This window comes from Vicugna pacos, chromosome 31, assembly GCF_048564905.1.
Source record: "Vicugna pacos chromosome 31, VicPac4, whole genome shotgun sequence".
Lineage (NCBI taxonomy): Eukaryota > Metazoa > Chordata > Mammalia > Artiodactyla > Camelidae > Vicugna > Vicugna pacos.
Window position 1 is genome coordinate 14522338 of NC_133017.1, and position 17853 is coordinate 14540190.

Below are 17853 nucleotides of genomic sequence, written 5' to 3' on the forward strand. Positions count from 1 at the left end.
CACTCACCAGCCTCCTCACGGTCCTTTTCCTATGACGGAATACACATACTAAGGTGTCTTTGAATGATGTATCACTGGGTTTGTAATCTCAATATAATAGCTTCCATCAGAACAGAAATGTATGACCGTTGTCAGGAAAATGACATGACCCTCTGATAAAATTTGATAAAATGGGACAAAAGAGTTATTCGTATTCTTGAAAAGTGTTCATTTTTATTGTTTTTGATCAAATTATCGACAGTTACATGACGAATACCATAAACTGTACACAAGTTAATGACTCTGATTCGAGAATTTGTTAGTTGCAGAACTGAACGAAAGATCGTACAAAGGGAAACAAGTTGATGAAACCATGCATGCAATTTTAAATATATTTTCAGCATAATTTCCTGAAAAAATAGGACATCACCTGGAGAGGAAGACAGACAGACACTAGGCTCAGGAAGATGTGTTTCAAATCTACAGAAAAACAGTGACCACTACGGGAGAACAGCACTTTTTTGATAGGCTTGTAACCATCTCGGCTCACTAGTAACAATGAATCACTGCATGGGATATTACAATGATGCATGGACAATATATGGCATAATTTCTTTACATTTTGTTTTCCACAGCATGTTATATAATATTCACAGATTGGCAGGCTACTTCTCTCCATTTTCCCCAGCATCACCATCTATCAGACATTAAAATACACATTTAAGGAAAGCCATTGCATAATTCATAGAGCTGGAAGTGAGGGAGTGCAAAGTTATTCAAGCATGTTCAATAGCCTCACCTCCAAATTCCTTCCTGGCCTTTGACTCACAGCTCCTCACTCGTCATTTACGTTACAAGCCAGGCTGGGTACCGAGGATGTAGTGGGGTGGCCGGAAGTTGCTTTGCCTAAAACCACCCCAGAGAAACTACTAAAATAAAATTTTAATAGTTAAAATATTAAAATAAAATTTTAATTGTTAAAATATTAAAATAAGCAATGAAACTATTAAAATAAAACAACTCTACCCATTATCTATGATAGCTTTACTCTAAAGATATTAATTACATTTGGCTGATAATTTTTTTTTCTATTCATATTACTTTGTAGGGTTTCATATAATATCTCGATATCATGAAATACATTTTTAAATACTTAATTTAAAATTATTACTAGGTCATAGGAAGACATTTAAAGTTACTGCATATAATTTACATAGAAATTTGTCTCCATTTCTATTTCTCTACATAGACAAGTCATTTTATATTTCATTCTTTTATAAACCTGAAAATATCTTGTCACTGTTCCACATTTAAAGTGCATTTATGAGTGGCTTAAATGAGAATAAAGCTAACATTAAGGATTGGAAAACAGTATTGATTGAGCCTGAACACAGGAAGCAGATATGAAAAAATACAGTGAGCTGTCTTACAGGAATGGAGGAGGCTTTTGGGAACTTATGAATTGAAAGTCATTCCTTGGTGAAGATAAACTGTTTTCTTTTTTAATTGCTTAGAACCGTGTCACAATGGAAGAGGCTGCCTTCAGGGTAAGGAGCTACCTACTGCCGTAAGAGCTCGAGAACGTGGGTAGTTCTGTACCAGGAAAGTACCAGGAATGGTGGGGATCCTGCCATGGAAGGGAGGCTGACCTGAAACAGCTCACAGGCTTATTTTTCATTTTAAGGATATAAAGGAGAGACAGCGAAAATGAATTTGAAGAAAGAAAAAAAAATGATAAACTTGCAGTGTTAAATCGAGTGTCATTAGAAGAGTAGGTTGATGTAGGTTCATCTCAATTGCTCTCACGTGTGGACCTTTCTCAATAGCCCAGAATTTCATGTCTTACTCTGAACAGACCAAGTTCAGTGCCAGGTGCCTAGAAGGTACTCGAGGAATATTTAATCAGTGACTTGATTATAATCTCTTCTGTTGAAGAGCAGTTTAAAAGCACGTGAGGGAGCCTGGCACACAGCCAGGAATCAGAATCGCTATTTTAAAAATAATACACCACTGTCTTTAAAAGCCTTTCATTTTCTTTATGTGTGAACCATAAAACATACTGCCTGTTAAGATACTATGAGATTGTCCAAGTTAATACTGATTGTCTTTTGGAAGAACTGTTTGACAGGGATTGAGTCATTCTTCAAAGACAGTCCAAGCAGTGCTTCAGAATTCTCTGGTTAAGAGTTGGAGAAAAATCTGATCTACACAGCTTTGTTCTTGTGTTGTTGAGGCAAAATGTTACATTTTCATAAATAAGATACCGCCAAATCGAACAACAGCCCTACTCACATTTCCCCCCGGGGAATCACTGATCCTGCAAAACACATCGCAGAATTCCGGACCTGTGCCTGGACAAGTGGTCTTCTTTTGCATTTGCAGTTTGGAGAACTTTACCCCATGAACAACACAGAATTGTAAGTGTGTGTATGCGTGTGTAGGGATGGTTTTGCGTGTGTGCGTGTGTGTATGTGTGTAAGAAGGAAACAGGAAAAGATGAAGCAGCATTAAGATGACTGAAGGAAAAATGAGTCAGAGGCTGCTAACAACCAGCTAAAGGTTTCTCTCTCTTTTTCTGATTTCATGTAGAATCTTCTCCAGAATATTTTCAAATCCTGGGGGGATTATATTTGACATGTGGACTCTAAGCACCTTTGTTCTTGAAGACTGTGCATCACCTTACTTTTTAAGTAATTAGAATAGCAGCTGTCTGGCTGCTTAACATCAGTATGTTTTTAAAGGGGAATGGGGGCTGGGATGAAAGTTCAATTTTAAAGTTAATTAAATCAATGTAATTCATATTGTGTGCTGCTTACTTATTCACGGAGAGTTTACAGGACAACGGGAATAAAACAGATGGCTGTACTTTGTCACGCTTCGTAGTCCATGGACAGGACAGTTAAGAACCAGTGTATCTCCTGAGGATGACAGCACTGGCATTGGTGTTTTCTTTGCATTCGATCAAGAAGGAACCTGCCTGTTCATATACACTGTTTTCTAAAATATTTTATTGAAAAGCACCCCATTGTCTTACAGCTGCATACTGTAATTCTTACCATTTTTAGCATCCCTTTAAAATGCCAAAGTGAGGAGCTGATACATTTTAAGGTCTACACTGTGTCATGGAAACAAGAGTGGCTGTGTGTTAGTTAAAGGTTATTATTCAGTGATCACTGAAAGGGACATGATTGTCCCTTCACTGCTATGAATGGCACTGTGGCCCCAAGCAGAGGATGGGTAAGGAATTAGGGAGGCCTTGTGGGGAACAAGACCTGGTTGTCATTATATTCAAAATTTCAGTCTTTTATAGAAGTCTAATCTTCACGGGCCATACCTTTCATGTTATTCAGAGAGATTCAGCTTAAGAAAGCGGGCTTGTCAAAAATATTGACAAAACTGCACCAGGAGGTCCTTTAATTTTGCTTGAGCAGATTGGACAATTTGGGGTCCAGTTTTAAGAAATATTGAAATTTGTCCCTTTAAAAAATTGTGCAGTTTTTGCAACTAAATTCTTCTCTGAAAAGCACATGCCGCTAGCAGATTTCGAGAATCAGGGCTGATGGCACTTAAACTTCCAATCCCTCTGCAGTAGCACGTAACTCAGTCCAAAAGCCAAGCCCAGGCGATCATGTTATCAAGTTCAAAAACTGAATTCCCAAATGAACAAGCAAAATGCAGTTATCGTGACTGTGCTTAACAGGTAAGTATAACTCAAAAGACAGGCTTGCAATTATGAAGGTGCAAAAACTCTTCTCTGAGTCACTAAGACAATTTCCAACTAACCTCAGTGAACTAACATAATTACGAGCGTGTAGGTCATATTTCCATTGACTGTATTTGCCTTGGATAGACTGCTAAAATTGAAATGCCTTGCGGGTGGAAACCTTCCTCTCTGAATGTGTTTTAATCAAGTCCATTACCCCACAGCCTTCGCTTTGTCAGCCTCAGTGAACACAGACGGACTATGTAAAACCATGTCCTGTGAACTCAGCGTGGTTGGCTTTTCTTTACAAGGTCAACATCCACTAGATGAGAAATACAGATGGTATATGACCATAAATTTTAAGAGCTTTTGCTATTATCTGTGTTGCAAAGTCTGCAAAAGCTATTTTAGAGTAGGAGGCACGACCTCAAAGATTGTTAATGATTGACTGGTCTGAGCACTGGGGGCGCAGCCATTCTGAGTTTCATTCTGAGAGTGCTCTGCATCATTGCCAGGGGACACCTGTGAGTTCCAGTGTCACCAACTTCCCAATGTCAATATTGAGAGGATTTTCTACTTTTAATATTGGCAAGTTCTTCGAATCCATTTCATGGAATGTGTACTTTATAAATGAGAGGAAAATCTAGCTGCCAAAATAACATTCAGTCTTCCGAAGTGACTAGCCAGTTGAGGTATATCGTGTTAAGAATAGAAAAGTATATATTTTTAGATGGGATGAAAGACATTCAGCAAAGAGGATGCTGGGTATAGAGAATACACATATTTTTCACTTAAAATCATAACTACTTTAAGTGGCCCAGAAAGGTCATTAATAACCTGCTCTCTTCTGTTACACATGTTGGTTTGGTTTTTTTTTTTTCTTCACATTTTTTTTTCCCGAAAATTTCCATTATCCTCTGTACAATCCTGGCAATTTATAAACCTAATGTATGTACTCAGATTTTAGGGATATACAGATTTAAAGCATTTGTAATTCAAATTTAAGGGGAAAGTTATTAGAATATAGCCACAGGATAGGAATTGATTACAGGACATGAGATGAGTGGTCACAATGATCCCTTCAAACAGCCCCTGGGTGTTGGGTGGGCTCTCCAGGTGAGTCCATGTTATGGAGATGTTTGAAAGACCCTTGGCTTTCCTGTTTCTGCAATTTTTTTCTGGAAACCTATTTCAAGTAGTAAAGAAAGTTCTAGGTCCTCACTATGGTTGAGCTCCAACCCTAAGGGCTGGGCAGGAAAGGGAAGGATGGCAAATGTATGCTAAGGTACAAGGTTTCCAGCCGTGTATTTCAATGGTTGAGATGCATAATTATATATTTAAAAAAAAGTGATGTAAATTGCATGTACAACAATTACAAACTTTCTAAAGTGGCAATTTCAGAATATCCATACTAGAATTCCAACTTACCTGTGGGTGGTCAGTGTCTGTGCACACGTTTTGATTTTTCTCACGATTCATTTAATAGATTTCTGGTTGATTTAATTTGAAATATTAGGGTTTGACACAGGAGTAATTTCAGGAAAACCCTACCTCTGGCTGCTAATTACAAAGTTGTTTCCTCATTTCAAAAGGTTTATAAGAATTCATTAGAGGGGACATATTCCCTTAAATGTTTTGGATTCAGCTGTATGTGCTACGTCACTGTGGCCCTATGAGTGAAACAGAGTATTTCCTTCCTGTAGGTGGACAAAGACAAGCAGATATACAGAAGCACAGAGAGATTTCTACCACACCGACGTCCCTGCTGAGAGAGTGTTTCATGACTAGTATTTTTACAGGGAGGTTTCAGGCTTAAAATTAAATGAGACACTTTTCCATATTCTTAAATATGAAAACAAGGGATGCCTATGAATTTCTTTGGGGACCTGTGTCCCCAAAGGTTCGTTCTCCCTCTGCTTTTGGTAGAATTCACTTAATTTAAGCGATGATGAAGAACTTTAAAAGTATGACACGTGAAGTATAGAAAAATGTATTCAAGTATTTCAGAGACATATTGACACAATGTAGTTTATCATTACTTTAAAGTGCCTGGCTTACCCTCAGAGAACACAAACAACTCATCTTGCTCTAATCTGTCTTTAGTATAAGAACATATCCACACAGTTTTGGTTCCTACATACCAAATGAAAACAGGTGTGTTTTGGGGGTGCACAGTCTTCAAAATAAGTAAAGTACATAGTAATAACTTTTTCAGTTGTGATATTTGCATTCAATGCCAATCATGTATTTTTTTCCCTTAAAATGTTTTGAATTATTTATCAAGGAGGGGAAATTGGTCTTTTACTAGCAAGAAATGCTACAGATACATAATTTTTTAAGTTATTTTTTAAAAAACTGCAATTAGGTAGACCAAAGTTCAATTACATTGAGACATTTTTAGCTATAAATGGCAGTTCTTGCTTTTAGTTTGAAAGTGGTGACAAAGGTCAAAAAATAGTACCACCTGGTTCAAGAACTAGCTCATTTTGTCCCTCTTACATCTGAGTTAATCATTTTCTGTGCGGTCAAACCTTTCTCTGTCAATAATTTGGCACACCGAGTTTCCAGTTAGTGAATCTGACCAGTAATTAAACATATCAAAAAAGCATTCTAGAGCTTTTAAAAAATACAACATTAAAGATAAAAATAATACAAAAAATAGCAAAACAAAAGAATCAGAGTCTGGTTCAGTGTAACCTAGAACTCGGTCAATTATTCAGACTTAACTGCACTCCATGAAATGCGTTAACGCCCCATCGTAGCTGAAATCATTCCATGGAGTTGCTGATAAATTTTAAGTAAAAATTTTATTTAGAATGATTCACGTCTAGTGAATGACTTAAATATTGAAATCATTAATTCAAAAATATAAATCAGTCCTTTATAGAAATGACTCATTTATATAATTTAGAATTAAAATTGTCCCTTCTTACATTTGGAGCCAGGAGTTTGAACCCACACAACTTTGATGGGAAAACTGTTCTTGTTAAAAAAAATCCTTCATAAATCCATTCTTATTTTCATTAAATTCATTTTTTATCAAAATGTAAATACTATAATCCCATTGAATTTTAAAGTCTCATTCTAAGCTAAAATAGAAAAGTCTTACTGAACTTTGTTCAATTATATCAAAACATTAAACTTAATTACCAACAATTAAGCAACTATTAAAAATCTAACAGAACAAGGATGCTGGCTTGAAATTTTCAGTGTTTGGCAATAATTAAAAATACATAGCTATAACACTTTTAAAAACAATAACATTTTCAGTATATCCACCTACATTCATAGAGATACAAAGTTAAGAAAAGTAGATTTTGTATATAAGAAGATGATCTCTTAGGCCATTAAAAATTTTCCAAAGAGGGACATTTAATATTTTAAACAAATAAATTTAGTAGCTGAACAATAAAAGTTTTAAATTTTATTCTTCCAATTTGAAACATTTTTGTTATTACCTAAGTCAGTTTGATGGCATTTGTGTGTACAATCCTCTGTCATTTTTGAGTGAGTTCCCACTGAATTATCTGATTATTTGTCTATTTTGTAACTACGGTAGAAGAAAACACTTGGAAGCCTCAAGCTAGTGATGTTTCACCTTCAACATCTGCCCTTTTTCCTTTTCCAAAGTTTACTGCGCAAGATTTTACTTTTATGAGATTTAATACCAACTTAAAAAAATTTCAAAGTTTTCGCGTGTAATATTATGTAATATTATGTTACATACGAACACACTGATGGGAATACTTCCATTTGTACAAGTTACTGTGAAAGAACAATCTTAATTTAATAGGAAATAGAATTCCCGTTTTATATATATATATAGTATCCATTAAAGGAATCTTAACTGCCTCGTGACTTTGCATAGCAAATCATAATACCATCCCACATGCCACTTGAATACAGTGATCATCATTTGTACCACACACACCCACACACACACCCACACCGACACCCACCCACACACACACACACACACACACAAAACCTCTATGGCCAAGAAACCTTCCTTTTGAATTGACAGTGTGCACTTACATGTTCCCAGGGACTTAATCTTGTTGCTGATGAATGTCCTCATGCCTAAGAATTTTATAGATAACCCAGTAGAAAATGTTAAAAATCAAAAAGGCTAACGGGAAGCAGGCTCGAGAGATGGTGTCGATCTTCTTGGCCCGGTCGATAAAGACCTTCCTCATTTCATCGGGGCTCTTCGGCATTACCTGGACGGGATGGTTTGTGCCCTTTGGGGTCACTCCGTCTTTTGTTTGTAAACACGGTCCCATTCCATAGGCTGTGAAGCTAAATCGACTTTCCCTTACCTCATCGTCCTGCCGTAAGGAAAGCACAGGAAAGCACTTTAGTCGTAGAACGGGCGTGCACAGCAGGCATTTCAGAACCGTAACTTGAGTTTTATCACGGTAAATATTAACATTATTACAATGAAAAGATAAAGCGTATAAAGATGAACCGCTTTTCCTTCCTCCTCGAATTTTAATGACATACCCTGCTGCATACAGATGTGTCCGTTAAGAAATATAAAACTCTCAAGTGATATGTTTTAAATGGAAAAATTAAATATTCTGGCATTGTCTACATATTGCTAAAATATCCAAATAAATTGAGCAAGGGAAAAAAATTACTTGGACATTATGGTATATACGTTCAGGTACTAGATTTTTGTCACGTCATGTGTCTGAATGGGTACGTAAGTGATGTCAAAGGGGAAAACACCAGGATCATTGACTGAATTTTTCTTTTTCATGGAGGCAAACATTTTAATGCGTGTTTCCTACAATTTCATGTTACTTCATTGGGAAAAACTCAACACCACTGCTAGTTACTGTTATTCCCAATGTTTTAGCGAACCTGGGCCGGCCATCTGGTAATTTAAACACGAGCTGATCTAAACATATCCTCTGACCTTCACTCTGGCTGATGCACTGATCAGGGGAGTCCCTCAGGCACAAGTTACCTGGTAGCTCTCCTTTTGGGAAGGTAGGAAAATGCATACGATTCATGGACACATTTACTCTAGCAGTTGGCAGGCCGGGTTTCACTGATGGAAAAAAAAATCTGGACTATTTAGAAGAAGGGGCGTGGCCAGAGAAGAGTCTGTTAGCTCTCCTGATGTGGATTTTAAGACGCAGAGTGAAAAGAGCAAAAATGGGCAGGATTCATGTGGAAGAGCTCCTGGCACGTTACCGCCGGCCGGGAGGAAGGACCCCTGTTGCCATTCTGGCAGCTGCTTCCCTTAAGGAGCCCGGTTAAACCTGCTGCTTTCATCTCAGAAGTTACATCCAGTGGTGCCAGTGGGAATGGAAACAAGAGACGCTGATCCGCAGCTGAATTTACTCCATCAGCAAAGGCGATCAGTACAGAGAAGACGTCCCTTTGCAAAGGCCAGAGCCTCCCGGCCCAGCCCTCGGTGGGGTCCCAGAGCCGAGCTGTGGTTAACGATGAATTGCTGGGGGTGACGAACACAGCCCTTTGGGACAGCTGGGGGCCAGCGCGCGCCCGCGGGAGGGACGACGGCTGGGAAACAACAAGGCAACATTAAGAGCGGAGAAAGAGGCACAGGGATGCTGTGTTCATAGGTACCACAGTCATTGTAGAGGCAGCAGATAGGAAAATAAGGGGCTAAGCCATACCCAGGAGGTGGCATTGCCTTTGGCTCAATGTGTGATTGGGAAGAACCTGACACGTGGACGAAGGACGTTGCTATTTCTGGCTCGAGCCTGATCTTGGGTAGTTCCTTAGCCCAGTCATAGTCGGAGGTACTGAAATGGGAGCCCTCAGCCTTGCCACTGTAGAAACTGTGAAACAGCACAAGATTCCAGGGCGGTACAGGGAGGCAAAGAAGACCCCGCTCCGAATAAGGACGCGTGGCGGCAATGGTGCTCGGCCCCCACTGCTGTCCTCTAGAATAGTCCTGATTGGCCTATGTTAAAAATAAACGGGTCCTGCAGACTGACTGCTGACTGCCCGGATCCACTAAGGAAGACCCCCGACAGCCTGTACCACGGCGGATGGGGCGAAAATTGTTGGGGAGTTTCAGAACAAAGGAGGCTGGTATGAGCTGGTCCACTTGACCATGGCTTTCCTTTCCACCTCAATCTAAAAAAAAGTCAAACACAGTGTGTCTTCATGTAGGGGCAGACCCAACTGTCACCTTACTGTCATCCCTTAGGGAAACCTGAATTCTCCAGCATCTTGTCACAATGTGGTTGGGAACAGCTGGGTCCAGACGACAGTCAAAAGTGAGCTGGTTAGTGATAAACGATCATCCTCCCGTTCCAGGAGAAAGTCAGGCAGCGTTCGGACACTGTAGCTGCATGTGTGACAAGGTCAAGCTGAGAGGCAGACCAATCCAGCCAAGAGCCAGAGCCCAGGGCCGTCGGTCCAGACTCTGAAGCTAGCCTGGGAGAACCACCAGGGACGGTGCACTAACAGTGGCTTCTGGATCCCACAGTGAGGGAGACACTCGCAACGCAAACTGAAATCTGGCAGATACATTTTGGGTCTCTGTTGGCTACACTACCCAGGATGGCAGGAAGACAGACTGGACATGAAAGGGGAACAAGGGACAGCCGAAGAGATCTGAGGCAGGCAACAGCCCAAGCTACTCTCTGAGGCCTTAAAACTCAGAGACGCTAGAGATATCTGCTACTGAAACGTGCAGACTGGAGTTTCTGGGAAAAGCAGAGTCCCAGCACCCACAGTGGCCGCTGGGATTCTGGACGAGAAAACGCTCTGATGCCACGAGCAGGACAGCTTGTTTGAATGACAGCCCCTGGCATTGTCCTGTGCTCTGTAGAAGCAGTCCCCCGACTGAAGGAACCTGAAGGGCACTGGACTGTGTTTAGGGCTAAGATATCAACCATGCCATGGGTGGTGTCAAAGCCTTTCCAGTCCTGGCTCCCTGATAAGATGGAAATGGCTTGTTCAGGGACGAACCAAGGGGAGTCACTTGACTGAAGTACGTCACATCCATCTCAACGGCCCTTCTGACAATGGACCAGTGATGGAATCTGTGGTCAGGCTGCCCAGAGTGCTGTGAAACTCACGACTCCCTTCCCACTGAAGCAAAATAGGCCCCCTGGTTCACCAACAGATACTCCCGTACAGACGGTAAGGATTCAAACCAGCCCTGCAGTGGAATGAGTAAGTAGCTGAAGGAGGCAAGGTGAATCTACACAGCGGGCTGGCTTGAGAACCAGTAAATGTCACAGCATCACAAGAATTGGTTCTTGATCTGAGCAATAGCTGGATATTCAAAGACTCCTGGGCCCTGGCCAGTGGCCTTGCCTCATCGTCAGGCAAATGGGCCCTTGTTCAGTGACAATTAAGAGTGTCCCAAGGCGGGAGATGCAATTCCTTACAGAAATTCCGAGGTAGAATTAAATTAGGCCACGTAATCCCCGCCAAGCTGCTGGCTCACAAGAGGACCATAGTGCCAAGACCCATGTCTTGGATTAGCCTTTGATGTGGTCATGGTGGTGTCCAGGCCATGCAGAAATGGACAGAACACATTCCTCTGGTACCCAGCGAAGCCACTGATGGGCTGAAAGCCTGTCCTGAATATTAACAAGATAAAAAATTTCTTGAAAATTGCCTTTGGGTTGAACTTCCCAAGGACAAGAGCTAACACACAGCCAGCAAATGGAACACTCAGGGTCTCTGCCCACTGCTTTTGGAGGATTCAGTGGGTTTTGGCAGAAATAGACAGTAGGTCCATCCTGGGCTTTGCTTACTCTGTAACAGAAGCCACAGCTGAAAATACTATTAATGGCTTGGAACAGGCATCTTTATACTATTCTGCACCTCTGAAATGATCTCATTAGATAAAGGAACACATTTAAACATGGCCAGTACGATCAAATGGCCCAAGAACACAACAGAATAAGGGCACATCAAACCCCATCCACTCACAGAGCAGAGGTTTAAACAGCAATTGGAATGAGCAATTAAAACACTGCTCCTAAAGGCAGGCTGACCGGGACGCAAAGGGCTGGCTGGTTCACTGGCTGAGTGGGCAGATCACGTGGATATGAGAGACAGCACGCTGGAAGGCCTCCAGAGAGGGCTCCGGTTTCTGGGAGTGGAAGCGTGGGGGCTAGAGAACACAGCTGCGACTTAACTCTGTCTTTCTCACCTCTCAGGTTTCTCTTTTGTATTGCCTGATATCGCAGTTTTGGATCCAAGATCACATTTGCATCTTGTAGCTGAAGGAATCATCGCTACTTATGATAGTGCATCTATTTCTTTAGACTAGGAAGCCATTCCTGCCTTCGGCGGGTGAGGGGACTAAAAGTCCTGTGTGTCTGAGTAGATGAAGACACTTTATCTGCTGTCTCCCCTGCTTTTTATCCTACCATAGAGCTGAGGAGACGCCACATGAGATGAAAGCTTATTTCTCTCTTTTAAGCATGATTGCCTCTCAAACCTATAAACAGATCTCTGGAGCGGTACTGAACAAAGCCACTTCCAGTCTGGATATTGGTTTTGATAGAAAATGACACATTTGAACAATTTAAACTTAATCATCTTCATATAGCACTGGCCCATCATAAAAGCTGGCAACAACGTGTAAAATGACCACATTCCGTGTGCGTGCCCTGATGGCAGCCAGGAGAGGACAATACTTCTCACGCGGTGGTCCACGGAGTGGCTGCCTCAGACCCCCTGGGAGGGACTGCCGAGATCCTGTTTTCTGGACATCAATTGCAGAGATTTGTACTCAGTAACATGGAGGTTGCTCCAGTCATCTGCATCCCCAAGCTCACAAGGGATGATAATGCACAGCTTGTAGAAGCGAACATTTCCAAGAGGCACAATGCAGCTATCACAGTTAGCCTACACTCACGGCAATGAAACGTCTTTTGAATTTTTCCAACACTTTCTAATTTACATTTTAAGTGGTAGTTTATGAAAGCATACTCTGCCACGACTTTTGTGTCAGCATTGGAAGCATTATTTTATTTTTTAAGAGTCCCTTTTTTTGGTGAGGCTATTTCTAGGAGATGCTCTATGTAAGGCCATCTGTATGACCTATGTCTTTATCCATTTTAAACTTTATGACAGGACCTAGGACTCTCGTAGGAACAGACTTTGAGCAATTATACTCTACATTGTGACTTGGTGCAGTATTGTTTTCAAGATCATCAGGAATATGATTTCACTGACAAATACACCACCAGTGGCTTTCCTGCGAATTTTGGAGGTAAAGAAATAGAAACTTTGAATTTTGATAAAAAACACTTCCCTTATTAAAATGTCTCATTCAAATATTTATTTCCTGGCAATGGTAATAGAAAACAAGATACTGAAGAATGCTTGTTCTAAGAAATGAAAATAAACTGGGGGTCTGCTCTGTAAAAAACGCATGTGCTGTAGGAAATAGTCACAAGTACGTTAGACGGTCCAAGTTTAAAATCTCACTCAAGACTAACATTCAAAATGCAAATGTTTTATTATGGTGAAGCAATCTCATGGCTTCATCATTAATTGCTAGGAGTCTAGATGGTCTTAATTATTTAACTCTCAGATTGCTGGTTTCTTTTTCTAGGAAAAGAAGATGAAACCACTGTGTATCAGAGTTTTCCCAGTGAGAAAGAGTACATACAACCCCAGGTAAGGCCCTCAGATTGTTACTCTTGTTTTACTGGTATTTTGTTTGTTATAATTGTGTTATTATGCACATAACATAAGACACTACGTGAAAGAAAAGTAGTGAGAACAAATGGAACGATTTTACTATAAGATACTGTAAATCCACAGAAACTAAAGGAGCACGAAGTCCTGTGCGAAACAGGCCACCTAGTTGCTGGCACCCCCGGTGGCCTCGCACTTCGGTACTTTTCACTAAAAATTAACCAACAGAGGCCATGAAAGATCACGTGGCCAAGCAAGGCCTCACTGCCCTGTTGCTGCAGCGGCCAGGCTGGGCTAGATGACTGCTGGGGTTCTCGCAGATCTGATTCCTGCAATCAAGGGGGCTCTGGCGTTGTAAGCATGTTCCATGAAACCGCACAGGTATCTGGGGTGTGCCCGTGAGATGAGGCACGTGGAGTGAGCTCACTTCTTCAGCAACAGGATCTCATGGACCAGATTCCAATCTGCATCCCCAGGTCATCAGAGAGAGAAACAAGAACACTTGGACTCCAAAAAGGTCATATGATTCTTTTTTTCTTTAAATGACTGGCCTTTGGGGATCTTTTAAAGGGCTGCACTTCAAAGAATAATTTTAAGCATGAATGAAGCTTTTCCATTGGCGCATCATGAACACTAGGTGACTATGCTAAAAGGTGCATTAAATTATCTATGACTCCACTAATTTCTCTGCTTTGTAAAACAATCTTAAAACTATCCTGTGCTTATAAATTCTTAGAAGCACAGTGATATTCTCGATTCCAGTTAGCACTCAAATATCTCTTTGAAGTAATTCAGTTTTCTGGAGATTGCTTCAGCTTGGGTTTCTAACAGACTGAAGGCCAGAAGTAAGATTTAGACAAACATCCAAAACTTTTGACTCAGACCCTGTGTCTTAGCGAGTATTTAATGGTCATGAAGTCAAGACACTTTACAACTCAAAATATAAGCAACAATAAAGATTAATTAGAAAGAATTAAAAATGAAATAAAAAACATGGCTGATCACAAATATATACATACATATGCATGGCTGGGGCATTACTTCAATAAAAAACAAAAAACACGGCTGATTAAAAAAGCGAAATCAAAGAAATAGCTTAATTTACCCACAAGTAAATCCTCTTAATATGCTTCAAGCAAATTACAATGGTAAGCAACAAAAAACATAAAAAGCCATTTAGTTCATGTATAATTCTTTCTACAAGAAGACTTGTTTTCAGTAAATATGGAAATAAGAAAAATGTTTCCATAAAAATGTTTCCACGTTGAGCAACATCCCTAGTGATTTTTCACTGTATTTAGAGAATTATGCCAAAGACCAGCTCAAGCTACATGCATATCAGAATTATTCCAGATACAAAACCCAAGGGTGGGTATGGTCATTCAGTTGAATTGTTTCATCTGTGTCAGGGAACATAATACACTAACGTACATGTGAGATAAGAATTATTCTCTTATGCTCGTTTGAGTCCTCAAAAAACAACCAAAACAACGTATTTGTGGTGAAGGCACGAAGCTTGCCAGGGAGTGGTAACAAATCATTAATCACACAAGACAGCGTTCAGTGAGGGTGAATTATGTAAATTGCTGTGGGAGTCAAGAGCATTAAATGTATTATTTCATCCTAATATTTTCCCCCAGCAGGTACTTTTGAGGTGTTCTTTACACAATCAAGATGCTAAGTGAGTTATCCCAAAGGTCTTTTTGTTTAAATAATTTTCTGTAACTTTTCATTGCCAAATAAGAAAAGGACAGAGGAAGGAAGCGTGAATTTCAATTAATTCTCATTTATATGATTTCGAAGTGTAGATTTGGGGGGAAAATACTAATAAAATGTAACAATGGCTTGGTTTGGTTGAGAAAAATCAACATGACTTAGAAAATTCTGAGGGAAGATGAAATACGTGAATGAATTAAAAGTTGTTTTTCTAAAATAATATTAGCCTAAAATAAAATCCTCAGTTTATTACATCTATTGAATTAAACTTTCCTTGGCATAATATGTACATCAGCCCTGTGTTGTGACAAGCTTTCTATAATGAAATGTGTGAATGAATTAAATTTTGTGGTTATTTTATTTATTGCCTCTTTTGCCAAAACATCTCTATATATTTCTATACCACTTAAGAATGGAAGGCTTAAAAGGATACAATTATATATGGGCTTAAAAATATTTTATAGTTGCAAGTCAGTTGTTAATATAAAATTCCTTGAAATCGAGCTCCCAGGAGAACCTTGCATTTATTACAGATGATGTGTGAATTTGTTATGAATTAGCCAAATTTATGCTTGACATATTGACTTTAGATTCAGAAATGATTTGGAGATTATTGAATGGTAAAATGTAAGCTTAAAAGGATGAACATTTCAGATGAAATTTTATGAAAATATAATATGTATACTGAGGGATTGACAAGAAATCAATGAAATAATTTTTTAAAAATCTTTTTATCTGTTTCTAGGTTCTTTCAGTGCCAACTCATAATTATGGGTTGACATAAAATAATATATTACAATAGACAACATATACAAAACATAGTGTATTTATTTTAGTTAACTATGAGATGGAAGTCACTGAAACGCATGTGAAATTAGATTAAGTAGAGATTTTACTACTTTTTGGAATATTAGTCTCCTAAACAGATATTTCAGAGGGGATATATAGCTCTAAGAAATAGTTGTGTTTGACATAAACTCAAAATAATTGTTGGCAGGAAATAATTAAATTCTTACAACTTTTGTTTCACTTGAGAGGATGAACTTTCCAATCCCTGTGTCTCAGAATCACTCAAATAGAAGTTAGTTTGAAATTATCAAGAAACTCTTTTTTTTAAGTTATATATCAGAGAAATTTGTAAGAAATACTTACCTATGGAAAGGATATCTTATACTCTGGAATCTAGTATAAACTGACCTTGAATGGAAACTTTATTAAATACTTTAGTGTGACTACCACATTGCTTTCAACCATAAAGTCTCATCCTTTCAACCAAAATAGTACACATGCATATTTGTATTTGCCTAAGACTACAGAGCCGACAAAATGTACAGAAAAACCAATTATTTGCTATTCTTAGAAGTTACCTTGAGTTGTTTTTGAAGTAAGACAGGATATAAATACATACATAAATAAAATTATCATCTGTACAGATAGTCAAAATGCAGTCAATGATATCTTTATTGAAAAAAGATAACTATCATGCTTAACAAAATACAAACGTGGTAATTATTTTTTGAATCTAGAACTAGTGGTCTAGTCTTACTTCATTTGTGTATGTCAATAATAGTTAATACACAATAATCTCTGGGAAGATAGAGACACTAGAATACTGGGTGTGTTTCTGCTCAGCAAACCATTGCATCATTACAGAGCAATGCAGAAGCTGCATGAAATGTATTCAAGCAATCCCATATCATCCACATTTCTCAACAAATAACTTCTGTTCAGAAATATTTTGGCTTGTGTTTGTAACCCACCAGGGCCACAGGAATGGTATCAGACATGGGAAGAGCAACTTCTAACCTAAAGACTTTCATCTCATGCAGACACCCACCCACACACGCGCAGCACTGAGGATAAGCATTTATGATAAGGTGCGGGGCGGGCAGTCAGCACACAGCAGGCTATGACAGTGTGGGGTGGGGAAATCCAGGTTCAAGAGCAAACTTGTATTCTTTCACACTATACAAAAGGTTCGCTCCTACCTTCATAGAGGGAAAAATAAGGTGTAAAAGGTTGTATGCAGTGCCTAAGCCAATGCTGGACCAAGTTAAGACTTTTCTTGGAATAGTATGTGCATCCGTCCTCTGTTGTGACAAGCCTTCTATAATGAAATATGTGAATGAATTAAAAGTTGAGGCTATTTTATTTATTGCCTCTTTTGCCAAATTAAAGTGCTAAGAAGAACTCGTGTAAATCAGTACTCACGAAAAGAAAGGGCACTGTGTCAACATTTAGACTCATTTTGATTATGTTGATTTAAACATTTAAATTGCTCAGACCGTTTCTAAGCAAAGTACATAGCTTTTTTTTAAATAATGAATTCATTAGGCCCAGAGGGCTATTAGGTTGAGAAAAATTGTTTTCAAAAAGTGCAAATGATTAACCCCAAATTTGCATGATGATTATTAGAAAAATAAATGGGATGCATGTAATTTTTTAAAATAAATATTTACTCACTGTTAGTGAAGTAAACCCAATTTTCTTGGTCAGATTTCTTTTTGCATTGTTTTGTAAAGCACTATTTAATTGAATATGTATATTTTACACTAAAGCTCCTATGTGCATTTAGTTATTGAAAATTTAAATATATCCCTCACCAAAGCGGCTACTATGTGTAACTATGCATATTCAAGACTACATTTGCAAATATTTAGCCATTGTATTTGCATGTGTGTCTTTGCGATCTCGTTACTCAGACATTTCAAAGGATGCTACTATCAAAGCCAAAATCATTCATTTTCTCTGAAGAATCTCAACAGATCTTGACATTAAAAATGTATTCTAGAGGTATATATGCT

The 17853-nt window shown here is 39.0% G+C and overlaps 1 protein-coding gene across 1 annotated transcript in view; it reads right to left on the reverse strand.

Annotated features, from left to right (window-relative positions):
* Nucleotides 1-7668: 7668 nt before the first annotated feature.
* Nucleotides 7669-17853, reverse strand: part of GLRA3 (glycine receptor alpha 3) — a 211561-nt gene continuing 201376 nt past the window's right edge. The window contains exon 17 of the mRNA XM_072952569.1: nt 7669-8010. Coding sequence (XP_072808670.1) covers nt 7732-8010 — 279 coding nt within the window. The 3' untranslated portion in view covers nt 7669-7731. The remainder of the gene's footprint in view (nt 8011-17853) is intronic.